Genomic DNA, 27,289 nt, shown 5'->3' on the forward strand with positions numbered 1-27,289 from the left:
TTCAGTCTAGGAAAGTTCAAACAGAAATTGTTTTCACAAGATTTGGCATTGTATGCATAGATTTTATGGGGAATCCACTATCAAAAGAGAGTTCAGCACTCACTTTTGAAATGGAAATGGAGGACATGCTTAACCCTTATTTTTCCAAATCTTGTGCAGTTCCAGATTTGATTAACAGTAATTTTTCAGTGGGTCCATATGAATGCTGGGCACCTGGCACCACTTTCATTTTTTTGTGCGGGAGCTTTTGTGACTACACTTCAGGACTCTTGTGCCTGTGGAAGGAGCTATTACTTGACCCCAAGATTTATTGTTTCAGTCTTCATCTGCATGTCGTGCTCTAATGCAGACTTGGGACTGTGGTGTTTTGTGTATGGTGGTGGTTTTGTTTTTTTGCAACCACAGAGCTAGAAATATAACTAATTTTGAAATAAGTGTAAGCTTAGATGCGAGAGAAGTGGGTGGTTGATTTATTAAAAATCAATATATTAAAAAGTACTAATCTGCTACTTTGGGAGTATTTTGACATTTTATTAAAATAATGCAATTAAAACAAAACCAGTAGCTGTCTCCAGGAAAACTGCTGTAAAATTTCACGCCTATTATAACCTAAGAGGTAAGGCTCCACTTCTTCTCCTGTGATCAGTTGGTCCCTTTCACCCCTAATCCTTTACATGGGACAGTTATTGCAATTTGCAAGCCACTGCCAACAGCCTCAGTGTCATTAGATTGCATGAAAAATAAGAGCTATTAATCTTTGCAATTGCCTGCATGTGGTGTGTGGGTTTATTTTATTTTTTTTGAGCATTAATTTTTCTGAGTCCAGCAGCAGAGATGCCATTTTGTCATCATATTGCTACACTATTGCTACTTATATTTGTATTGGAATAAACTCAAATTAAATATGTTTTCTTTTTCTGCTGCATATTTTCTGACTTTTTTTTTTTTTTGAGTTTTGGTTTGCACTAAAGTTGTGAAACCACGAAACTGACACGGACTAGAAGCAGGGGTCTCCACCCTTTTTAAGCATGGGATCACTTTTTGAATTGAAGTGCAATCCATGATCTACAGCAAATCCAAATACCCTTGTCCCCCCACCCTCTTTGTGCCCCTTCTCCGAGGCTCTGACCCTGCTCACTCTGTCCTTCCTCCCCCATTCTCCCTCCCTTTCATCAGGCTGGGGGCACAGGCTCTGGTCTTGGTCTAAGGGATTGGAGTCTGAGCTGAGCCTGGGGGAAGGAGGTGGGGTGCCAGAGGAGGGTCAGGGTACAGGCTCTGCAAGGGAGTTTGGGTCCAGGAGCTCAGGGCTCATGCAGGAGCTTGGGGTACAGGAGGGGGTTTATGACTGGGGGAGTGGTTGGGAGTGGCTCCAGCTGGACAGTGCTTACCTCAGGTGGCTCCTGGGTAGTGGTGCCAGCGGCGCTAAGGCCTTGGCCTTGCACCACTCTGAAAAGCAGCCAGCAAATTCTGTCCCAAGCTGTGTTGTGCCCCTCCTCTCCATTCTCTGGAGATAAAATACATGCTGGGGAGGGAGCACCTGTCATCTGCTCTGCACAGCAAGCAGGAGGCTCCGGGAGTGTGTGTGGGGGGAGGACAGCTCCAGGGCAAATGGCAGGAGATGCACAGCATTGGGGGGAGAGGAAGTCGAAGTGCTGCGCTTGGTAGCCTCTTCCAAATCAGTTAGGATCACCTGTCACAGGATCCAAGATCTACCAGTAGATCCCGATCTCCTGGTTGGTGACCATTGGACTACAGGAAGTATAGATATTGCACGGTTGCCTAACTAACCTAGACCTGTTGAATTGAAAATCATCTGCTTGTTCCCTTTTTCATGCATGTTCTCATGCTGCATCACTCCCATTCTTGCATCCAAGCCTTTAGCTGGCAATTAAGCTGTTGCAGCATTCAGTCACTCTCAGGGGAGCTGATGGCCTCCACATTCCTAGAGGGTGCAGAGGCCAGGGCAACCAGCCCTCTGCGCCACACAGAGCATGTGGCATGGTGCTCCAGCATCGATATACAGGGTCACAGTAGCAGTTGTAGCTGTTGGGAGCCCTGAGTCCCATTGAATCTGCCAGACCCTGGGGCAGCTGCATGTCCACAAGCGCACAGTCTTACCCAACCTTCCACCAGCCCAGTGACTCAATGTAGGTGACACTGACAGTCCCTCCATTTCAGAGTTTCTTCAAATCCATCCTCCCCAAGCTGTTAATTACTATGCAATTTAGACATTTCCACTCCAAATCATCACCCCTGAAAGCATGAAAGAAGCTGGTCTCTGTGGGGCAGACTTGGACATGAACTCTTCAGAGTTTGCACTCCAAAGACTCCTTGGGATATAAATAAACAAAAGATTTGTTTTTAATAGCAAAGTCCAATTCAAAGGTAAGAGTAGAAAAAGCAAACACACACAAATTACACACACAAATAAAGATGCAACCTTCCCTTTTTTTGTCTCTCCACGTCATATACTTCAGTATTGGTTTCAGAAATTGTGTTCACAAGGAGAGAAATTAATGTCAATTGTAGTTTTACATATTTAATCTTTCATAAATTAAGATTGTGTATTTGCCATACATAAACTGAGAGCACGTCTAGATTTGAAGGGGTTTTTAGTAGAACTATTATTTTATGACCTATTGGGAATCAGAGAACATCTCAAAATTGCAGTATGTGTGATGCATAAGTTGCAGTTTATTGCACTGCATCACTTTATTTTTGTCCTTCCAAACTTTGCAAAGTGACTTCCAATCCTCAGAAGGCTTGAGAATGTGGACAGATGTTGACCTTCTCATTGCTGTTACATAATGAAAGTGGCGAGTTTTCTTTTTCCTCACTTGCAGAATGTTTTGTATAACTGTCACATGTGAGGTTGGTGTTCATGAAATCAAGAATCTGCTGTAATTGTACCGACTGGTAAATTGCTATTCAATGTCATGGGTTGTTTTCTCTTCACTATTGTAAGGGGAGCAGCAAAACTGAAATATTTAAAGCAGGAAACAGTCGTGTGGTGGCGAAACGTAAGCATGACTAAGCTGAAAATCCCAGTGGTATGCAGTGCAATTGTAGCCATGTCAGTCCCAAGATATTAGAAAAACAAGGTAGGTGGGATCTTTTATTGGACCAGTGTCTGTGTGTGTGAGAGAGAGAAGAGCTGTGTGGTTCCAAAGTCTCGCTCTCACCAACATGCATTGGTCCAATAAAACCTTTAATGGGGTCATTTAGGGTTAAGGAAATAGATAAGCATGCCTGCACAGTGATTTTGCAGTTGCTGTATGTGATTCTCATGATAGTTTCTGCAGAATCCTCAAAGGAGTTGTTTGACCTAGAGGTGGAGCGAGATCTCTTAACACAAACAGTACATGGGAAAGGTAATTAGGGATTCAGGTTTTCCAGTTTTGAGATTTTCAGTGCTTATTCTTCTCACTACTTCCTAGGAAAATCTGTGTTTTATGTATTTGTAGAGTATGTACTTGATCAGAAACCTTGCATTTTACGGTTTAAAAAAATAAAGAGAGAATATTTTTGGGAAAAAAAAGTCAAAACCTCACCACTTATTTCACTTGTATCCCTACTCCTACTGTGTGACACATGCATCACTTACTTTATGTAACCATAAAGTTATGGTTTATTCTACATAGTTCTGTTTTTTGTTTATGTAACCAAGAACTGAGTTCAGGATAAAACAGAAAATCTTGCAGGCTCTGACTTACAGAAGATAACAACATGAGAAGGGTACAAATGTTGAATGTTTTTAAAAGAGTCTTGCTTCCTTCTGCTGTCTTTTCAGCTCCATGCTTAGGCTATTTTTTAAGCACTAGTTCTGAATTAAGATAATTGTTCTTGGCTTAAACTGGAATACCTCTATACTTCATAGGTTCCTCTCCCACCCCTTTTAGACACTTCATAGGAATTAGTTCATAAAACAGCACTGTAATCTATGGCAATTGAAATGATAGAGACTAGAACCCTGTCAGCCTGACCTAGTTAGTTGAAAAAAGTTTTACTAAAATACTTCCAAGGTTACATCAGCCCTTTCTGCCAACTTTTGTAACTTTGTAAGTACATTTTCCTATCTTACAAAATGTATTTATAAATTACTGTCAGTCTTCAAGAGTTGTGTGGATAGGGGAAAATTACAAGGTGGTAGTATGGGCTGTTGTATAGACACTGGGATTCAGGAGGGCTGGATTCTATTCCCAGTTTTGCTAGTAGATTGTTTGGAGGTGAAGGGACTTGCTCAAGGCCATCTTTACCTCCTTTGTAAAATATGGGGAAACTGAGGAACAAGTGCTTTGAAATCTACAGATGAAGAGTTGTATGAGTTTGCGAATGAGATCATTATGTTCAAACAGATGCATTGATTTTCTACGCAGTTCTATAAAAGAATGATGGGCAACCCAGGATAGTGGGTGGGCCACAAGATTGTCGTAAGCAAAATGGCCTCCCAGGATAGGGCAATTTTACTAACTGTGCTTGCATACTTAGAATGCGAAGTGTACTGATTGAACAGTAGCAGCCCTTTGATTGGAGGCAGAGGGTACTCACGGCTCTCACAGTTCATGCTGTGTGGAATCGGTGCGCACCTCAATTCACGTCCCTTGGCTTTATGTGCTTGTCACTTCAGCAATACTTGCAGGGGAAAAAACGATGTGGATGGAAACCAGTGAAATGTGGCAACCCTAAATGTGGGCAACACTAAACAAAATTACTGGTGGGCCACAATGGGTGGCCTGCAGTCTGCCCACCACTGCTGTAAAATAGAACTGAAGAAATAGAAATATTTTTCTCTAAACTGTTAGTTACCATTAATAAGTTAAAAAAATCAGATGTGACATGTTGACTGTGGTCTTTTGAACGGTAGCTAGCAAGTGTCTTTAATTGCGGTATACAGTAATTCCTCATTTAACACGTCCCCGCATAACACGTTTTTGCGATAGCATGATTTTTGGGGGGGGGAACTTTTTTTGAATGACACGACTGTCCCCGGAATAACACGATTTCCCCAGCTGGCCTGTTGCTGGCAGCTGCGGGGGGCTTCGCCCGCCTCCCTGCAAAGTGGCGGAGGGTTTGCCGCTCGTCGTGCCGTTCCCCGCTGACTCCCCCTCGCTGGATGCAGTGCGGGTCCTGGCAGACCCGTCACAGGGGCATACTCCCAACCCACTCCCCCTCCCCTTCCCTCGCCTTCCCTTCTCTTCCCCAGAGCCAAACACCTCCTTTCCCTGCTGTAACCCAGTCCCCTTTCTCCCCCAACCTCATGTCCCGGTCCCAACAGATACCAACACTTGAAACGCAACTCCCACCTTTTCCATGATTTTCAATGGGAAAATTGACCCCGCGTAACACATTTTCACTTAACACGATCATTTTCTGAAACATATCTATAGTGTTAAATGAGGAATTACAGTACTCTACTTCACTTTTGGCACAATCACTTTTGTCCCGCTGTATCCTTCTGTATATGAATTAAAATTAATTTTCTAAAGGCAGTAACTGGTCTCTTCAAATATTTGAAGAGAAACGATCTGCTGCTGAATATCGTATTTTCAGTTTTGCAGTGAGGATGTTAAGAGAAAGTAATTGGCTAATCATGTAGTCAGTACAATTTGTGTCAACTACTCGATTAGTCGGTAAGGGAAGTTGCTCAGTCCTGGCTCACGCTGAATTCAGGAGCTACTCCCGCTGCAGCTCTGCAGTTTAAATGTAGTGAGAGCTGTGCGTGCAGGCAGCCTGGCTCCTCCTATGTTTAAACTGCAGAGGCACAATGGGGGTAGGTCCTGGACCTGGCACGAGCTGGGACTGGACAAGCCCAGCTCAGACTGCCAGGCTCTTACTACATTTAAAGTGTAAAGCCACAGCGGGGGTAGCTCCTACACGCGGAAGGACCCTGATCTAGCAGCTGCTGTCCACAAGGGGTGCCAGCAAGGGGCGGGGGGAGAGGGATTAAAGTAGCAGACTCAACTACCTGATAATCCTAGGTTTACATCCCTCTTTTGCAGTATAATGCTACTCCTACTGTTAGGGTTGCCAGGTGTCCGGTTTTGAACCGGACAGTCCAGTATTTGAGCTTTTTGTTTGGGAAACAAATTGAGAAAATATAAATGTCCGATACTTTCTAAATAAAATGTAATGTAGATTGTGATGTAATGTCAAGTGTGTCCAGTATTTTTGTGGAAACCATCTGGCAACCCTGCCTACTGTAGCTATTCACTATCCCAATACTTGATTTTGTTCATAGTGTTATATCACCTTGTTAGTAATAATCATGTATCACTTCCTTTATTGTAATCTCCATTTCCTTAATTCAAACTATGAACGAGCTCTCCTGGGATAAGATTTCCTTTGCTAATGAGTATATGGCATTGTATAGCTTTGTGGCTAGTAGTAAAAATGGTGATCATGCTTCAATGGCTGTGATGGTCAGTATTCTTTTTCTATATACATTAGCTTTAGATTAGACTCTGGTTATGCACCATGTTCAGAGCATAGGAAGAGTAACATCAAAGTTCTGTCATGCACTTTTAGTACACTGGGGCATTATTGTGTGATAAGCCAGTGTACTGCAGATAAACACCCTGATTTGTGTCTGAGGGGGTCTGTACACTTGCCGAACCCTTGGGCAAGGTGTGGGAGGCCCAGCTCTGTACTTCCAGAATGGACAGGGCCTCAGGTGAAGGAGGTGTGACTGAGTCCCCCAGCCCTCAGTATGACTCAGTGGCTGTGTCTAGACTGGCAAGTTTTTCCGCAAAAGCAGAAGCTTTTGCGGAAAAACTTGCCAGCTGTCTACACTGTCCGCTTGAATTTCCACAAGAACACTGACGATCTAATGTAAGAAATCAGTGCTTCTTGCGGAAATACTATGCTGCTCCCGTTCGGGCAAAAGCTTTGCACAAAAGGGCCAGTGTAGACAGCTCAGATTTGTTTTGCGCAAAAAAGCCCTGATCGCAAAAATGGCGATCGGGGCTTTTTTGCGCAAAAGCGTGTCTAGATTGGCCACGGACGCTTTTCCGCAAAAAGTGCTTTTGTGGAAAAGCGTCCGTGCCAATCTAGACGCTCTTTTCTGCAAATGCTTTTAACGGAAAAACTTTTTCGTTAAAAGCATTTGCGGAAAATCATGCCCGTCTAGACATAGCCAGTGTGTGCCATGTTGACTCCTCCACTCCCTAATTAGCCCTCAGCCACCTGGAGTATGCTGCATGGTGCTCTGCTGGTGATTTTGAAGTGGCTAGGGCTCCGGCTGCTTCTGTAGGAGTGGTGGCAGGCCCTTTTAAATCGCCGGACCCTGGGGCAACTGCTACATTTGCTTTCCCCCCATGCACATGTCAGCAGGCCTGCTAGTGTCCTATCTGGATACGTTCTTGGGTACATAAAGTCTTATCTTCCTCTTTAGCAGCTGACCGTTTCATAGAGGAAGCCAGAAACAGACCAAATGGGAAAGTCGCTTGCCGAACCCTCCATTAGTTGTACAGGTCATCTTGGTTAACTCTCAAGGATTGAGAGAATTTTCATCTATGTAGCTAAACATCTCCGTATGCCAGCTGAGTGACAAGACTGCTGTGAAACTTGTGACACCAGCACATAGGGTTGCCAAATCTCCTGGACTGGACAGACTAGATGCCATTCGTGGCAATGGCGTCTGGTTGGGAAGGTTGTCAACCCAGCAACTGTAACCTATTGTGCTAGCAGAAACTTTTAAAAGTGCATGAATGGTGTGAGGTGAAGCAAAACTTTAAATATTCTCTAATATTGACCCATTTGAATTTAACCTATATTTGGATTAAAGATTAATAGTCCAGGAAGAATAAGACTCCTCAGGTATAAATAGGTGGTGGGTTTTTTTAAGTGGTGAATTTGTTTTTTCATTCTCTACTTATCTGTTTTGTTTCCTTCAGGACTGGAACCTGACCTGGTACACAGAAAATCCGGATTTCACCAAGTGCTTTCAGAACACCGTCCTTGTCTGGGTGCCTTGTACTTACCTGTGGGTTTGTTTCCCAGTATACTTCCTGTACCTCCGTTGTCATGACAGGGGCTATATCCAAATGTCGCATCTTAATAAAGCCAAAACAGTAAGTGACTTTCACTTCAGAATCTGTGCCACATATTTGGATTTTTTTTTCTTCAGGTTTGTACCAAATTGAATTTCTATATATTAAAAAAAAAAAAAATTCCAGTGGGACAACAGAGTGATATCATCTGCATCCTCATGCTGCCGCCACCACCGTCCTCGGCTGCTTGCTCTGGCCAGCCTTGGCACTATCCCCTCCAGGCGTGGTTTGCTTGAGCTCCAGCTCCCACTTCACGCCCCAGGGGGCTGCGCTACCATGGAGGAGCTGCTGCTGCTGGAGCTGGGTCCCTTCTGCTATCCAGCCCTGACCCTTCCCTCCCAGCCGCCCTGCGTCCCCTCCTTCATCCGAGCCTGACACCCTTCTCCGGTCACTTCGCATTCTCTTTGCCATCTGAGCCCGAACTCTTTCCCATCCCAGCCACCCTGCAACCTCTCCACCATCTGAGACTGGTTCTCTTCTCCCCTTCCTTCCCCCCCCCACCCCCAGCCCTTCTCCCTTTCTGCCAAGACCTCTCATCCCCTAGCCAGCACCTTCTCCCTCCCCCCGGCCAGACACCTGCACCCTCCCCTACCTTTGCACCCTCCCCTCTGGCCAGACACGTACCACCTGATAGAGGGGAGTTGGTGAGCATAGCGAGCAGGAGTTCAGTCCCCCAGTTATTATTAAATAGTTTAACTCTGCAGCATGTTTATAATGGGATGGGATTCATGGATCAGATTCTCCTGAATTTGATTTCTGTGTCTTACACTGTCATGTTAGTGGTCTGCCTGAGAATAAGTTTGTCAGGTTTGTTTTTTGTGGGTGTTGTTAAGTGCATATCCTTCAAGGTCCTTGTTTGTGCACTGGTCCATGTTACTGATCTTAAATACAGCCCCAGAGCATGCCTCGTGCCCTGAAGTTGGGAAGTATCACATTGTGTTGGCTAACTTGATCATTAAGCTTCAAATTTAGAAACAAAAATTTTTATTAAATCTAATCCGGCTTCTCACCACCTCTTAAAGCACATAGAATTATTTTATCTTTTCAGAATAATTATATTAATCCTGTTCCATTTCTCTCACTGAATTGGCTCGTGTCTTTTTTTTAAACAGAATTTATTCCTCTGTAAAACGAGCAAGAGACTTTGAGTGGAGTTCTGGTATCTTAATGGGTATTTTGGGGGATTTCTGCCTCACTTATAAACCTGCAATTTAAGAGTTTCTTCCCAGCCTAAGTTGAGAAATACACCAATCTTCACTTCATGAACTGTCAGTGTGTGATATCTCAGAATAAATCAGAACTATATAAATCAATAATCTAAAATTATTTCTTTTAACGGGGGACCTACAGAGAAAGATTATCATTTTACCTCATCTACTAGGTATGTTCTATAAAGTTGGACTAGTATTAATTGCCTAATAGGACTACACAAATAGAGACATTTCATTGGATTGGGTTGATATTAATTTGTTGTACCAAAAGACATTTTGTTACATTTGGTCCAAGTTCACTTTCAATATTTATTTATACTTCATATTTCAGGCCTTGGGCTTGCTATTATGGATAATCTGCTGGGCAGACCTTTTCTACTCTTTCTGGGAAAGAAGTCAAAATATTTTCCGACCTCCAGTTTTTGTCATTAGCCCTACAGTTTTGGGCATAACAATGGTAAGTACAAGTCATTCTTCTCTGATTCCTTCTGTGATGCAAAGTCATGCTATCTTTCTCAACTGCACGTATGATCTTTTCTAGCATCTACTTAGCATTTTCATTCGCTAAGTACAATCAAAATTTAAAGATTTCACTTGATGCTAAACTGAAATGCTGATTTTTTGATTTATGTTAAGCAAACTTGGTGCTAAAAACTGCATATCAGCATTTGGCAAAGCTAGTTCTAGGCATCTGTGTAAGGCAAGGCTGGGTAAAATCTGACTGGCAGGCTGGATCCAGCCTGTGGACATAGTTGGGAGCCTCATGAAGGCTCCATGCCTGTCCCCGACATGTTGCTGAGAAAAGTGGCTGCTGCAGAGCCCTGTTTGAACAGCTGCAAGCCCAGAGAAAGGGGGAAGAGGCATCACGTGCTGCTCCTGCCCCTGGCACAATCCCTGTGGCCAGTTTCTGGCTGATGGGAGCTGCCTGTAGTCAACAGGCAGCTTGCAAAGCACCCTTCCTTCGTCTGTTTAGACTCAAAGCTATTCAAAGTCCACATGGTCCTGCAGTCACTGCGGGGTTGTGGGGAGAAAGGGAATCTACCTGAGAAGGCTGACGGCCAGGAGACAAGTGGGTTAGTCTCCTGGCCAGAGCCTACATCTGGCATCCCAATCCTTTGCCCCCCAAGCCCTCTGCTGCCCCTTGCACCCATATCCCCTCCCAGATCCTATATCCCAGTCCTCTGCCCCAGGTAACAATCACCTCCTTCACCCAAACTCCCTCCCAGATCCCACATCCTCTCCTGCACCCCAATCCCTTACCGCAAGCGCCCTTCTGCAACCTACCTCCATCCCAGACCCCACACCGCCTCCATTAATAACGTGGAAGAGTGCTGCTCTTGACCACTTTCTAAATTCTTGGATTGGCTCCCCCATCAAAAATTACTGCCCACCCTGATATAAAGCAACTATAGTTCCCAATGCTTAATATGGGACACCTGGTAAAATTACACTTATTCAAGCGAGTTCAGCAGTAATTGATTGTACAAACATTGAAAATAACTTCAAGTTGATTGAGACCCTGTTAAAAAGCAATGCTTCTTTAGGGCCTTAGGGCTCACATGGGGAGGAGGTGACTCACCCGCATTCCTATACACCTCTCTTAGTGATATATGAGGCTCTGGTACATGCAGGGCTCAGCACCTCAGACTAGGAGGTCTTGGGCTTTCCCAGGGTGCTGGCCCAGCCAGCGGCAGCGGGGAAAGGAAGGAGTCTACAAGTCTGACTGTTCGGTGAGTTTAGTGCTCCAACCAGAGACTTGTTCTCCACACAGCGCTGGGAGCAGGATGTGCCCTGCAGAACGGGAGGCGATATGGAGGAGTGGGGCCGGAAAGGGGAGAGCGGGTAAAGCAGGAAGAGAACAGTGAGAGGGGAAGCACGTAAAGGGCCAGCGGGTGGGCAGCAGGAGCGACACACATAATTGACCCTGCCTGCACGCACCAACCACCAAAGTGTGCAGCCAGTGCCAGCTGAAAATGTGTGGGCGGCGCCCTTTTGACCGAGACTTGGCATGCAGCGGGGGGCTGCACTAAAGGACCAACAGAGGGCATGGCTGACCCCACACGATACATCTTCAACAGACCACCAATGTTGTCCCATCCACCCTTCCCTTGCTGGCAACTGGACCTTGTCCCCCCCTCATGGGTGGGTGGCAGGCAAGCAAACAGGGATTAACCAGCAGCAGGATCTGCCAGTAATGATGTGAGGGGGAGACAGAAATATGGGACAGTTTGTCCATTTTGTAAGAAAAAGTAGGGACACCAGCAGGAGGGTTTAAATTCTGGACTGTTCCTTTAAAAATGGGACACCCGGTCACCATACATCTATGCTTTTTTGGAGATCAGAGATGCCTTTTACTCATGCACATGCTTGAGAACTTGATTTAATCTGGGGATGAATGGCTGTAAATAGAAGTTCTTAAAACCATAATATATAGTCAAGAAAGATGCCAACCTTATTCAATTTTAAAAAGCAAATTCCAAATTGTTATAAGTGTTTGTAATAGATCCTTGAGTTCTCTGGGTCTGACTGAACTTCATGTTTTCTTTATGCACAAACTCTTGGTGCTGTGATGGAAAGTGTTAAAAGTTAGTGTTGTGTGCACTAGCTGCTATGTATCCCAGGCTGACTGCTTGCTGGGAAATGCAGGTATTATCCTATTAGCCTTTCTAAAAAGCTGTCTGCATTGTGATTCTTCAGGAGAACCTCTTTTTAGTAAGCAGCAAGTTGTTTTCCCTCCCTCCCCCACTTTCAGACCAGATTAGGATTAATACAAATTAAAACCTAATTAGTACTTGAAAAGAATAACTTAGGTCAAACCCATCTTTGGCCCTAATTTCATGCTGAGTTGTTAATGTAACTAAAATGGGAAGCCCAGGACCCATTGTAAATATGCTTTATGCCACATGAGGGCAAAGTGTATAAAAGGTTCTCTAAACAGCGTGTGGAAATTGAAAAAACCCAAACATAAATCACATTGGTTAGTGTAACCATTTTTTAAAAATGAGTATGAAAGAGGGGATTATTTAAAGATGAACTCCTTCTGTGTCAGTTTTCAGGAGATTAGCCCTGGGAAATCCCTTGAAAAGGTTAAAATGTCTTCATAATCAGATATGGCTGTGTACATTCATTTGTGCCTTTTTTTCCTTTTAGAGGCATTGAATGTATTTTGTCTGGTGTTCTGCTTGTATGTACTATCCATCACTTTTCCCCACTCTGCATTATGTTTTTTAAATTAATGTCCTTTGGAGTACCGACTGGCTTTGTTATGTTCGTGCAGTGCCAAAGACACTTGAGATGTAGTTAGAACCTCTGGGTGATACTGGAATACAAACATGAAATCATAGTTCGGGATAAATGTATATTGTGCTTATTTTGTGTGTAATTTTATTTCTTAACTCTTATGAACATGACATGTTTATGCTATCTTTTTTGTGTCTGTAGTTGCTTGCCACATTTTTAATACAATATGAGAGAATGAAAGGAGTCCAGTCTTCAGGCATAATGTTGATTTTCTGGTTTATTGCACTGCTGTGTGCTACAATAATTTTCAGGTCCAAAATACTGAATGCCTTAAATCTGGTAAGTGATTACTTTTCAATTATAGTGAGTTAAGTGCTGTAATAGCAGTGGCTACTTGTTTAATGATTTAATCCACGATGCCCATCATTGCTCCTTAAAACACTCAGCAGAGGAGTTAATCCATTAAGTGTAACTCCATTCCTGAGCTTTTAAGAGCCATTAAGTAATGCTTATTTTACTTTTTTATTTAGTTTGCTGTGTTTGAATCTAATCAAAAGTTTGGTTGTTTTATAAATGTTGGCAAGGCAGAAGCAAAACTGTTTTAGTGGAACTTCTAGAAACAAGTAAAACCTACTTGAATAGAATGAGGGTGTTTACGGTTCCATCTGAAACAGTGCAGGGTAATGTTTAGTTCACTTTCCTGTTGATTAGACAGTGGATTTCCTGAAGCATTTGCTTTGATGTCTTTAGTTTCATACGCCCTTTGGACAATGTTCTCTTGTATAGTTCTCGTTATGGTTGGGTTTTAAATAAAGAAGTTACCCTTGGCTACTTCATTAAATTGTAGAAATGAATGAAAATAAAATGTCACTTTCTTGAAAAAGTTCCTCAGCTTTGTGAGGTTTTTTGAAAACTTTTGACTGGCTTCTATTAAATTGATATTATATTTAGTAGTGGCCCTGTGTTTTCTTCAGTTTGTTGTCTGTCTCTTCTTTGGGAGTGCTGGTTTGAGCTGTGCTGTGCATACGCACAGGAAGAGAAACTGCTGTCTCCTATACAGAGCATGGTATAGTACAGGGTTTCTTTCTGCTGTCCCCACCGCATACTATGAAAACTCTATGGCCCCCTTGTACCACAACAACTGGTTTTCTGCATATAAAACCCAGGGGCAGCATGGAGGATGGGAGGGAGGGCAGCAAACAGGGCAGTTGCCTTTGGGCCCCATGTTAGAGGACCCCACAAAGCTAAGTAGCTCAGGCTTTGGCTTCAACCCTGGGTGCCAGCGCTCAAGGTCCAAGGCTTCAGTCCCCTGCTGTGGAGTTTTGGTTTTCTGCTCTGAACCCCAGCAAGTCTAAGGTTGACCATGCTTGGAGGAATCCCTGAAACCTATTTATCCTAGAATGGCCAATACTTTCCTAAGGAAAGCTTGCTACTTTGTGGTCAGCAGCACAGACCCCATCTTTTGCTTGGTTGACAAGCATCTAAGCCTCCAGGGAAGTAAATATTCTTATTTCCAAATAAAGGTATTTGCTACATGGTTGGTTGTTGTACATTAAGCCGTTGCTTTACTTTTTCTAACCAGCACATCAAATCCTTTTTCTAGGATGCTGAAGTTGATGTATTTCGTTACGTTACCTTCTACAGCTACTTCATCCTGGTGCTAATACAGCTTATCTTGTCCTGCTTCCCAGAACGACCACCTCTGTTTTCTGAAGCAGTTAATGATCCTGTAAGTGCTTGGTAATATTTTGCCTAGTGTATAGTGTCCTACTCTGTGACTCTTTTTAAGTGAGTCATTGGGCCTGAATCTGGAAGATGCTGAATAATTCAATTCCCATTGAGTTTAATTGCAGTAGAAAGCACTTGCCATTTACTGTTGTGGGTTGATTGTGAGCGGAACCTTGGCACCATGCAGGATTAGGTCCAAAATGTGCAAAATTATATGCATTTTATACATAATGTAAACTGTTTGAGACAGCCTGGTGGTGGTGATGCCTGTTTAAGAGACAGCCTGGTGGAGAAGAGTGCTTTAGCTATCCTGGAACATGAAGGGTAGAGGTATTTATTTTTTATGGTAGGCACTGTGTTTTATTTTGAGAAATACTACAGTGATACAGCTGCTGTTGTATAATGGTGCATTCACTTTTTATCTGTTGTATGATAAGCCTGCAGTCTCTTTAGAGGGATTAGATATTCTACAGGTGTAAAATTAGGTGAATGTAGGTGACGACTGTATTTGCATTTGTTGCAACACATAAGTTAAGAGAGTCCTCAGTTTGAAATATCACACTTCCAGGCAAAGAGTAGATAGTTAGGGTCATCTGTATTTTTTTTTTTTTTGTATTCTACTCCAGAGCTTTTTTTTTTATGCTTTTTTTACTTATGTTTAACTCTGAATCTGACTCTACATGACAGTTTCCTAATTGAAAACCCATTTTGTGTAAGTGCTTTTTTTGCTGCCCCGGTTTTGGCACCACTGAAGTCTAAAGATCTAATACCCTGGCTCCAGCTACTGGAGACTGCTTTGAGTTGCAAAGTGGAAGTATTACCTGCCTCTTCTGTGAATTGAAGTGTTGCATTCCTTGAGCTGGTAATGCAGTGATAGGCAACCTGCGGCCCTCAGGCCAGATATGGCCCACTGGGGTTCCATTTGCAGCTGATAGATCCCTGGCTGCCCACCTCCCTGTGACCGCGCTCCTGGGGGTGGGTCTGGCGTCCCCGGTCCTTCACTCCCTTTACCGAGTCTTAGGGCGTCCGGCCCTCTTAAGCCTGGCCAGCCGGCCAGCCATCCAGCCCTTTTCAGCCGCCCAGTTTCTTCCCTTGTCCAGATATTCCGCAGAGTCTGGTCTCCTCCTGAGACGGAGGAGAAAGGGGGCCCGGGCCCGCCCTCACTCGTGGGCTCCAGCCCAGGGCCCTAAGGACTTAGACTACAGCGCAGTCTCAGTCCGGCTGACGGGATTGCGACCCTGAATGAGCCAGCCCACGGGCTTGGTTCACTGCCCTGCCCTGGGCTACTTCCTTTCTCCTCCCCGTCCCTCTGTGATGAGCCTTACCGGCTCTGCCAGTCCCTCCTGCAAGGCATCTCCGGGTGCCTACCCACCCTCCTTGCGGGTCAGCCCCCCCTCGCTGGCCTCCCCCCTCTCTGCCGCCCAGGTGGGTTTTAAATCCCCCGCCACCCCGGATGCTCGCCGGCGTCCCTCTGACGTCACTGGCGTAAGCCCCACCCTTGATGGGCTGCTGGCGCTTTATTTACCTGCGCATTTTTAGGTATAGCCATTTGCAGCTCCTGTTGGCTACAGATCACTGTTCCAGGCCAATGGGAGATGTGGGAAGTGTTGTGGACTGGGACACCACGTCCTGCAGCTCCCATTGGCTGGAGAACTTTGATCTGTGGCCAATGGGAGCTGCGAGTGAGCAGTTGCAGCTGCAGACACACATGTAAATAAAGCTCTGTTGAACTGCCAGAAGCTAACCCTGGTGAGCAGCATCTGGCCTGTGGGCCTCTTATTGCCCAACCCTGATCTAAGCATTAGCAGCATATCTTCTGCCAGTTACTGAAAAATAAAATATAAGGGTCTGCTGGGTTATTTAGAGCTGCATGTGCGGTGAAGCTCATATAACTTCTTGATATTTTGCATGGAACTGCATTACTGGAATGGAGTAGTGTTGGTCTGCCCCATTCTAGTAAACAATTGGGATCCACGATGTTGTGCGTTCTCCTGTGAAGAATAATCTGCTTGAGGAAGGATGTTTGGATTTTTACAGGAAGAGTTAGCGGAGCTGAAGAATTGCTATAATAAAGTTGTAAATTTCATAAAGATAGACGTTGTATAGAAAGATTAAAAAAATACATTTTATTTATGTGGTTGACATTTTTCTCTCTCCTTTTCTTTAGAATCCCTGCCCAGAGTCTAGTGCTTCATTCCTTTCCAAAATTACTTTCTGGTGGATCACGGGGTAAGAGAATAAGTCATTGTAAAATGCAGCAATCAAGTGTCAGCCTATTGTAACAAAATACAGGACTATGTAGCACTTTAAAGACTAACAAGATGGCTTATTAGGTGATGAGCTTTCGTGGGCCAGACCCACTTCCTCAGATCAAATAATGGAAGAAAATAGTCACAACTGTATATACCAAAGGATACAATTAAAAAAAAATGAACACATATGAAAAGGACAAATCAAATATTGTTTTACTTTCAGAAAGTACTATTGATGTACTTTCAGAAAATAATCAAGACTCTCCTGATCTATAGACATTTTTAAGATTTTTCAATAGAAGGTATTGTTTAAATACAGGAAATTAGGTGGATTGAGTGATAGGTGGATAATTATTTTATTCTATTCTAATGATGGGTCTGTTAAATCTCGACTTCTGATGCACATGTATCTGCATAACCACATCATTGAACAAGAAAAGACAGGACTATGCAGCACTTTAAAGACTAACAAGATGGTTTATTAGGTGATGAGCTTTCGTGGGCCAGACCCACTTCCTCAGATCAAATTGTGGAAGAAAATTGGCGTGACCATATATACCAAAGGGATACAATCAATAAAAGTGAACACATATAAAATTGACAAATCGGGGGGGGAGGTTAGTGTCTATGAGATAATGTTGTTAGGGGTGATAGCTTCCCCAATTATCACCACCCCTATCATCATTATCTCATAGACATTAACCTTCATCCTTCCTCTGCTCTGATTTGTCAATTTTATATGTGTTCACTTTTGTTGATTGTATCCTTTGGTATATATGGTCATGCCAATTTTCTTCCACAATTTGATCTGAGGAAGTGGGTCTGGCTCACGAAAGCTCATCACCTAATAAACCATCTTGTTAGTCTTTAAAGTGCTGTATAGTCCTGTCTCTTTTGTTTCTGCAAGACCAGACTAACACAGCTACATCTCTATTATCATTAAACAATGCATTTTAATGTTTGATTGATAGGAATGGTAGAGTGGAAACAAACTTACAGCACTTAAGTCATTTTGACTGTTGGATGATTGTTTTCCAAAGTTCTACTTTAAAAAAAATTCTTCTCGTTATCAAGAGTTAGTTTGTTCTATTTCAACAGTGGCTCCTTGGATTGTGAGTAAAACAGCTACGTCAAGCTAAATGGTATCACTATGTGGATGGGAGAGCCCTAAAGAATATGAAAAAATGTAGCATTATAAGTGATTAAAAAGGTGGTAATGTCTGTCTTAATCAGGAGTTGGCCAGTGTCTCATCATGGTTTTAGCTAAAGGTATTGCTTTTTAAGTAAAACGTAAAATGAAGCCTAATAAAAATTTTATTCAGTTTATAAAATGTTTTAATTGCGTTATTAATTTCCAAGTGGGGGTAATTTAATTCTGTTTCCTAAATTCTCCCTGAAATGTCAGTTAAGCACTATATTACTAATTTTTCTTAAATTTTTTGTGCAGTGTCGAATAAATTACTGCCTTTTGCCTGCAGCTGGCTGCATTTTGTTTATCTGTTTATCTAATTTCATAACTTGTTTGGCAGTATATAAGGGATGATTAAGATGATTTTTTCCAATATAGGTTGATGATTCAAGGCTATCGGCACCCATTGGAAGCTAAAGACTTGTGGTCATTAAACGACGAGGACAAATCAGAGGAGGTAGTACAAGGCTTTGCTAGATACTGGGCGAAGGAATGTACAAATCCAAAGAAGTAAGTTCAATTGTGCTAGTTGTTATAAATACAAACTGGTATTTATTAGAATACGTGAAACTTGGATGGAGTAGCTTAAGATTCATTTTATTCAGGACATTTTTCTTGAATTCCTCTGATGTTCAGAAAACTGAATATAAAGTGGAAACTATTATTTTATTTATATATAAAATAATACATGGGTGCAACTAAAATAAGCTTTTAACACTGAGAAATACTAGTGAAGTAAAACTGATCACACGCTATGCTAGTATGCTTTTATCCAGTCAGTTATTTTCACTTGTTGAATTATTTTTTATGACTATGTTCCAAAAGTAGTAGACAATCAAGTATCATAAAGGACCTAATGAATCCACTTGCCCATTAATGCCTCTGGGATACTAGTGGCTAAAATCTGAGATTATTTGGTTCTTACCAGATACAGTCCCATAAACTCATTAGAAGTTTTTCTGGATACTGAGTATGGACCTCAGGATTTGCCTTAAAGTGCATAGACCCTGAGGATCAACCTTGTGAGTTTGTGTGAGACGAGGATTTTTCATATGTTTTTTGTTTAGGATATTTCTCAGCTTGGAAATGGACTACGGCCTTTGCAGTATTCTATTTTTATATCCTTTTCAACCAATGTTAATCGTGTCTGCCAGTTTTTCTCATGCTTATGTCATCACTACATATTGAAGTGCCTGTTCAATGAAGGAAAACTCCTTCAAGTTCACATGTTGTTCTCAGTTCAGTTAGGTGTACAGCAGGGATGCTGTAACAATTTGTGTAGTGGGCGTGCTGAGAGTCATTGAACCAAACTATGAATAATGGGAACTATTTCAGCCTGGAGGCTCCAGCCTCGATATCAGGGCTGGGTAAGATGTAGCCTAGGGGCTGGATCCCGTCTGCTTAACACTTCGATCTGACCCACGGGCTGCATCTGGCTGCTTTCTATTTATAGCCTGCTGCCCATGACATTGAATTTCCAGATGGTGGCTCAGGCAGCAGGATCCTATTTAAATGACTCATGGCTCCCAGTCGCAGCAGGGGCCAGAGCCATGAGCCCTTTAAATAGGCGCAGCAACCCTAAGCAGCCTCCAGGCAACATGGTAGTGGTGGGACTGGGAGCCCTTTGCTGTGTTCTTAATTCAAAGCCTCTGGCCCCAGACCACTCTGGGGGAAGGCTAGTCCCCAGCCACGCCCCTTCCAGGGTGGAGCCAGCCCATGACCATGTACCAAAATTCATTAAGTGCTCCCCTCCCCCCGCTCCCCCCGTGAAAATTATTGCCCACCGTATTGTATGGTTTATAATATACATGGAAACACAGTTACGTGCCACAATGGAAAGGCTCTATCTGTGGGGAATTCACGGAGCTTTTTCCCTGCTGACCTTCCTGCCATTGGAGCCTTTCCCTGCTGTCTTTCCTCCAAGCACCTTTCCTCACTGCTGGAGTCGCTCATTGCAGTGGGAAAGGCTCCAGCGGCAGGTCCCTATGCTGCTAAAAAATAAAATGTCATCATGGGAGGCCTGGCTTGGGCACGTAGTGAGCCTGTGCAAGTTAGTGGTCTCCAACCTTTTTAAGCATAAGATCACTTTTTGAATTTAAATCAGTCCAGGATCTACCTCAAACCCAAATACCTCTGCCCCTCCCTTCGCCAAGGCCCCGCCCTCCTCACTCTCTGAAGGTGACAGAGGCAGGGGGTAATTGATGTCACTCTGTCCGTCCCAAGGTACAGGGGAAGGGGGGGGGGCAGGATGGACAGAGTGACATCAACGACCCCCTGCCTCTGTCTCCCCCACTCTGCACAATAAGCAGGAGGCTCCCAGGAAGCAGCTCTGAGGCTCTGGGCAGGAGCAGCAGGACAGTGTAGGGGAGGGATAGCTGAAATGCATGCAGGCACTTGATAGCCTCCTAGCCAAACCAGTCAGAATCACCTGTCAGACTCCAAGATCTACCGGTAGATCCTGATCTACTGGTTGGTACCACTGGTGTAAGTCTGTGCCCTGGGGTTCAGGTGTGTAGGGCATACCGCTGTAAGTAGAGAGATATCTACTCTCATACCCAAGAAGAACTAGCTCAGGATATCTCATTTTAAGACTACGCATTCTTATGTTCAATTTGCAGGTGTGACCTTCATTAATTTTAAATAGTTGACTGTGTGATTCAGAAGAATGTCCTAACAATGTAAACTCTCAGAGGGGTAGCTTTGTTAGTCTGTAACTTTAAAAACAGCTTAAAAACAAACAGACAAGTAGTCCCTTGGCACCTTCGAGACTAACAAAAATATATGTATTTAATTTAAAGAAATCTTTATTATTGCAGGCCACCCATAAAAATGGTGTATTCACCCAAAAAGCAAATGAAATCAACCAACTCAGATGATGATGTAACCGAAGAAGTTGAAGCTTTGATTGTAAAACCATCTCAAAGGAACTCTCAGCCTTCTCTGTTAATGGCGTTGTATAAAACCTTTGGACCGTATTTCCTCATGAGCTTCCTCTTCAAAGCCATTCATGATCTTATGATGTTTACAGGGCCAGAGATCTTGAAGTAAGGCTGCCTTTAATGCTTGTTTCAGTTTTTGTGTTTATACAGCGTACCATGGTAAAGCTCTTTGATTAATTGGTATTTGTTCTTGCTGTTATCATTGGGCTACTCATCCGCTAGCTGCGATAGCTGATAAGTTGCTTCCTTTTGCTCTAGACTTTCCATGCAAATGATTTTGATTCACTGGTTTCCAGTTCGGATTGACCACTCATGCTTTGAGAGTTCTCTTCCTAACACAAAGAAGGCCAGAAAAGGGAAGTTTAGAGACAAAAGGAAATTTGCTTCATCTAAGCTAATGTTAATATGTGTCTGTTCCTGGGATCATGGAGAGAGCTCCTGAAGTGAAAAGTAACCCTTTAAATCTGCAGCTGAAGCAATGGAAGGGTGAGGGGAAAAGGTGCGCTGGTATAATGTAAGGGAAGAAGTGGAACGCTAAATTGAGATGATGTGCCTTAGTCAGGTCAGTGATTGGAAAAAACAATCCTCTGGTAGCATCTCTGTGCAGAGCCCAGGCAACACATTCTTCTCCTTTTGACATAGCCCTTATACCTTCCTAGCGATCATTTCTGTCAGTACATCTAAGAGGACGTATTTCAAAGTGGAGTGTGAGAATATAAGGAGGGACACGCAGGCAGTGTGACACAGGCTGGTGGGAGAGGAGGGTGGTGGTCAGTGCTCCCTGTAACCTGCGTGCCAGTGCAGGCACGCATGAAGAATTTCAGTCCTGCCCACCTCCTCAGCAGAGCCATGGCTGCAGCTGCTCCCAGAGGTGGGGCCATGTGGTGGGTGGCTGCCCCACCCCAAGAGCAGTGGGGCAGCTGCCAGAGCTGGAGGCTGGGCCTCGGTACTAAAAATAGCACAGTGGCTCCGACTCCAGGCCCGGCACGTAGGGCACATGGAGATCTACCCTGGGGAGCAGGTTGCTGGTGACGTGCGCTGCTTCCCGCTGTCTGAGGTGCAGCATGTGCACTGGCAGCTTCAGTCTATTTGCAGAGGTTTAACTCCGGTTAGAAGAGAGTGCTGTTCCTTCTCCTCACCCAATATTCTCGGCACCTGTGGCCCCCGCATGGCAACAGCGGCTCTCGGTAGCTGGTACGAGCTGCTCAGTACAGACCTCTTCCCTGCGGGTCTCCAGTGAGGGGTGGGGGGCACTCTGTCTACGTGTCAAGAGGGACTGGCCACTCTGCGCTGGCAGCCGGGGCTGTTCCCTGCCAGTGCTCAGGGAGAAGGACACTTTGCCAGAGGGATTTCCTTTCCTTCCTTCAGGCTAGGATGTACTTGGTTACTTATGTCTTTCTGAGGGGTTTGCTGAATACCGGCTGCCAGCCCTAGGATATCTGTGGCTAGGTTGGAAGATGGGTCTTGTTCCTGCCTCTTGTTCCTTAGTAGTGAAGTTACTGGATAGGAAATTCTCCAGTGGATGCTTATTTATAATATGCAGAATAAAACAATATGGGAATACATTGGCTCCGGCACTAGGGGGTTGAGGGGTTCAGGTGTCAGGAAGGTAGAAGCAGGGAGGGACGGGTAGGAGGAGAACTAAGGGGAAGGTGGAGGTCAGGAGAAGAAGGGGCTTGTTCTGAGGGTAGAGGAGGGAACCAAGACAGGAGAAGAAAGGGGAAGGCACCAAGGGGCAGGGTGGAGGAGACACAAATGACAGGGTCCAAGAGGAGACAATGAAGGGAAAGGGCAGGGTGGGGAGGGGAAGCGGAGCAGGGGATGGGAAGCTGTCATTGGGAGTGGGAGAAGGGAGGGGACAGGGTGATGCGAGGAGAGGGGTGGGGCAATGGGGACAAGAGGACGGAAGAGGAGTGGGTGCAGGGAGAAGAGGGGTTGAAAGGAGGGGTGAGCATGAGGAAGGACACAGAGGGGTACGAGGAGAACTGGGCAGAGGGTGGTGAGAGGGTGGGCACCAGAGGAAGAGGGCAAGGGGGCAGTGTGGGAAGGGGGGAGGCACCAGGAGGGTGCAGGTGGTAAGGGAAGATACAGGTGCAGGGGATTTTGGGGGTGAAGCAAAAGGGCAGACACAGGGTGGGGAGGGGAGGAATGGGCACCAGAGGGCAGAGGAGAGTGGCAGGGCAGGTGGGTAGAGGGGTGTGTTAGGAAAAGGAATTGGGAGGGATAGTTACAGATGAACAGTGGGGCCAGAGGAAGGGGTGGGTCCAGAGGGGAAGGGAAGGGCAGGTGCAGGGGTCAGAGAGGATGGGGAAGAGGGCAGGTCCCCAGAGGGCTGAGGGGCATGAGAATGGCAGGAGCCAGGACAGCAAAAGAGCATGAGGGATGGAGGACAGCAGGCATTAGGGGTGTAGATGGGGAGAGGGGAGGGTGGGAGACATTGCAGCAGAGGGAAAAGGGAGAGGTTTATAAGATATTTGTTAGTAAGTTGGATGCCACAGTGGTATCCATCCGAAAAAGTGCACATGAACTCAATATTGGTGCACGAGAGAACTCGCTCAGCTTATGGATGGAAAATCTTAGAGAGAACACTGGTGGTGATGAATTTGGGGGACTTTTTACCCAGACTTTATAACTGAAATCTTGTGACTTGACTGAGGCCTAGTGTACTTGAATGTTTGCTACCACCAGTTTGGAGCATTTGGGATTTCATGTGACTGATATGTGTAGAATAATCTAGTCACTGTGTGGAAATTTGATAAACTCTGACAGTGTGTATTAACTTCATCACATCCTCTCTTTGCAGATTGTTAATTAACTTTGTGAACGATAAAGATGCCCCAAATTGGCAAGGCTATCTGTACACAGGGCTTCTGTTTGCATGTGCCTGTCTGCAAACTCTGATTCTCCACCAATACTTCCATATTTGTTTTGTTACTGGAATGAGACTTAAAACAGCTGTCATTGGTGCAGTCTATCGCAAGGTATGCATGTTTGAAATGTTACATCAACACGAGAGCAATGGTGCCTCTGAACACTGGGGTAGGGCTGCAATAATATCTTTGGGTATGTCTACGCTACCCCGCTAGTTCAAACTAGCGGGGGTAATGTAGTCATCCGCAGTTGCAAATGAAGCCCGGGATTTGAATTTCCCGGGCTTCATTTGCATGAAGCCGGCCGGCGCCATTTTTAAATGCCGGCTAGTTCGAACCCCGTGCCACGCGGCTACACGCGCCACGGAGTAGCTAGTTCGGATTAGGCTTCTAATCCGAACTAGCTGTACTCCTCATGGAACCAGGAGTACAGCTAGTTCGGATTAGGAAGTTCCTCATGGAACCAGGAGTACAGCTAGTTCGGATTAGGAAGCCTAATCCGAACTAGCTACTCTGTGCCACGTGTAGCCGCGCGGCACGGGGTTCGAACTAGCCGGCATTTAAAAATGGCACTGGCCGGCTTCATGCAAATGAAGCCCGGGAAATTCAAATCCCGGGCTTCATTTGCAACTGTGGATGACTACATTACCCCCGCTAGTTCGAACTAGCGGGGTAGTGTAGACATACCCTTAGTGATGAACTTGTATAAGTTATGTAATTTTAATTTGTTGGAATCCTCTGCCATGGCAGGTGTTGAATGGTTAACAGAATGTAAGAGACCTTCTTCAACCTGCAGCTGTAAATTAAAGATATTTTCAGTTAGGAAGTTGCTTTGATTGATCTCTTGCAAAAAATGGCCATGAAGAAACGAGACATGCCAGTGTAATGGGAAAGGGTTTTAACAACCAAGCAGGCATCGTCTGCATCACCTCAGTCTGAAACAAGCTGGAATTATTTTCAAAACTTTAGACTTGGCTTCTTTTCAGGAGATAAGGCAGGAAAACACGTCAAGCAGTCAGCACTCAATTCTTTGCACTGAAAAAGAAAAAAAAAAAAAAAGCCCTGAACATAAACAACTCTTTAATTTAACCCTGATTGTGTATTGTGTACTCAGTTTTAGTGCTTTTTAGATGTGCGTGGGGAAAAAAACAGCTCTGTACGTAGGAGAAGCATTGCCTGTGATCACAAATTAAACACCAGAAAAAGCTGTTCACGCTGCAATATGAAATAAAGGTAAATTATGAAGCTGTTTTGCCTGCTATATTTAATGTTTTCCTTTTTGTCTACACACAGGCATTGGTTATCACAAATTCTGCAAGAAAGACTTCTACTGTTGGGGAGATTGTAAATCTAATGTCTGTGGATGCTCAGAGGTTCATGGACTTGGCTACCTATATAAATATGATTTGGTCTGCACCTCTGCAAGTTATATTAGCATTGTATTTATTATGGCAGGTAATTGTCACACATCTTATTTTTTTGTTTAATTACAGTAGGTGAATGCATCTGGTAGCCATGTGTTTTCCTTTGAAGTTCAAAACTATAGATAACGAATGTCAGACCATTGGAGAGCATAGAACAGGAGAGAGTGAGAATAGGTTATGCATGAAGAACCATTTAGGGCAGTATGCTGCCACTGTGATGGAAGAGAAGAGGCAGGAGATTCTGAATTGCAAATCTAGCCTAAGCCTACTCAAGTACCATGCTGGGACAAAGGTGGTTCTTATCCATTTCCTGTGTAGAAAATGAGTGTTTAATAGCCCTTCCTCCACTCAGCAGTCTTGCACCTGCCCCCAGCTTGACAACCCTTTTATGTCCCATGTGATTTTTTTTTTGGGGGGGGGGGGGGGAGAGGGTTCCCTTTGCTTCCAGAGCACCCAGGTAACTGTTGGGTCTTTACTTTCCCCTCTGTCACTTAGCAGAGAAGTGGGCAGATGAAGGCTCTCTTTGGTTGATTCATCATCCCAGCTCCCATCCTGCTGGGATAATACCTGCTGTTTCTAGTCTAGGTCCTCTGTTCCAGGTCCTCATCTAATCAGGGAACTCATAGAAAAGCAGCCTCAGTTCTGCCTACAGCCAGGAATTTAAGACCGGAGCACAGAAACTTCTCCCCCTATATTCTGCTTTGAAAGAATAGCACCAACAAAAAATTAAGATAAGGAGCTTACATTTTAGCATTTGAAGAAGCAAAGATCGTAATTATCTGTATCTATCCTTAGCCCCAAAAAAAGGGGGAGGGGGGAGGAAAGGATTAGAAAATAATAGAGAAATTGTATTTTTATTTTATATATATTAAAAAAAAAATGCGCGCGCACACAGGTTTTACTTAGTTGAAGCAAAATGCAGGACAATGTAGCACTTTAAAGACTAACAAGATGGTTTATTAGATGATGAGCTTTCGTGGGCCAGACCCACTTCCTCAGATCAAATAGTGGAAGAAAGTAGTCACAACCATATATACCAAAGGATACAATTAAAAAAAATGAACAAATATGAAAAGGACAAATCACATTGCAGAACAGAAGGGGATGCGGGGGGGTGGGAAGGGGGAGGAAGGAAGGTAAGTGTCTGTGAATTGCTGATATTAAAGGTAGGGAGAGTTTATCTGTGCGAGTTTCTTCATATGGTTGATGGATTAGAATGCTTTGCTAATTATCTTTAAAGATGTTTTCCTAATATCTTCTAAATAACTAGCGTGTGTATATAAATGTTTATTCCTCTTAGAATTTAGGTCCTTCTGTTCTAGCCGGTGTGGCAGTCATGATCCTTTTGGTTCCAGTAAATGCTGTCATAGCAATGAAGACAAAAACATATCAGGTATGGCACTTCATGTTTGTATGTGTGTATGCTTTCGGGCATGTTGCTATTTGATTGTTCTATGTGACTCATTCGATTCATGAAGATTTATGCTTACTATTCTAATTCTTGTGCTATGGGGGTAGGGTTGCCAGGTGTATGGTTTTCTACTAGACAGTCCGGTATTTGCACCCTCTGTCCGGTAGAAAAATTCAGAAGATACTGGACATGTGCAATGTCCGGTATTTTCTGAATTCCCAGCTGGGCGCTGGACCGAAGCCTGGCGGGGGAGTGACTGAGAGGCGGGGCCGCGATTGGTGCTGGGAATCCTGTGGTTGCATGCAAAAGCCGGGTGGGGCGATGGCCGGGACTCCCAGCCACTCTCCCCGCCCGGCTTCTGCAAGCAACCAGAGGCTCCCAGCACCAATCGCGGCCCCGCCTCCCAGCTGGGAGCCTTTGGTTGCATGCAGAAGCCGGGCCTGGGGAATGGCTCCCAGCCCTGCCCCCGCCCGGCTTCTGCTCTCAACTAAAGTGAGTGCCTGCCAAGGGCACGGCCCGAAGGACTCTGGCTGTGGCTAGTGGCTGCATTTCCCACAGCCCCCTTGGCCAGGTCTGCTTCCTGCCCCCCTTCTTCTGGGCTCCCTCTCCTCCCGTCCAGCTCTGCTTCCCGCCCTCCCCCTTTCCTCCCGGCTAGCCCTGCGGCCCCTGACCCTTCCCTGCCAACTCTGCTTCCCGCCCTGCCCACCTCCCGGCCAGTTCTCTCCCTGCTACCTGCCCCCCCCCCCCCACGATCAAGTGTGTCTGGTTTTTTGGCGGGGTCTACCTGGCAACCCTATGTGCCAGGGTGTTTTTTTAAATTGGTGTCTGTTACCTGACAGTAGCCTTCCCACCAGGAACTAGCAAAGCTAATGCACAAAACACTTCCAAAATAAAAATGCACTGTTGTCCTGCAGTGTTGCTGCAGTGTGTGCTGTGGCTTTTTTTTTTTTTTTTTTTTTTTTTTATTAAATGCAGTA

General features: G+C 44.5%; 1 protein-coding gene across 2 annotated transcripts in view; it reads left to right on the forward strand.

Moving 5' to 3' along the window:
* The window catches only part of ABCC1 (ATP binding cassette subfamily C member 1 (ABCC1 blood group)), a 99,130-nt gene that overhangs the window by 31,076 nt on the left and 40,765 nt on the right, over window positions 1-27,289 (forward strand). For both annotated transcript variants that reach the window (XM_006119586.4, XM_006119587.4), the window contains exons 2-11: window positions 7,893-8,069; window positions 9,591-9,716; window positions 12,701-12,838; window positions 14,103-14,228; window positions 16,395-16,456; window positions 18,047-18,178; window positions 20,485-20,712; window positions 23,411-23,588; window positions 24,771-24,932; window positions 26,202-26,294. In XM_006119586.4, coding sequence (XP_006119648.2) covers window positions 7,893-8,069; window positions 9,591-9,716; window positions 12,701-12,838; window positions 14,103-14,228; window positions 16,395-16,456; window positions 18,047-18,178; window positions 20,485-20,712; window positions 23,411-23,588; window positions 24,771-24,932; window positions 26,202-26,294 — 1,422 coding nt within the window. The remainder of the gene's footprint in view (window positions 1-7,892; window positions 8,070-9,590; window positions 9,717-12,700; window positions 12,839-14,102; window positions 14,229-16,394; window positions 16,457-18,046; window positions 18,179-20,484; window positions 20,713-23,410; window positions 23,589-24,770; window positions 24,933-26,201; window positions 26,295-27,289) is intronic.

This window comes from Pelodiscus sinensis, chromosome 16, assembly GCF_049634645.1.
Source record: "Pelodiscus sinensis isolate JC-2024 chromosome 16, ASM4963464v1, whole genome shotgun sequence".
In the NCBI taxonomy this organism is placed as follows: Eukaryota; Metazoa; Chordata; order Testudines; family Trionychidae; genus Pelodiscus; species Pelodiscus sinensis.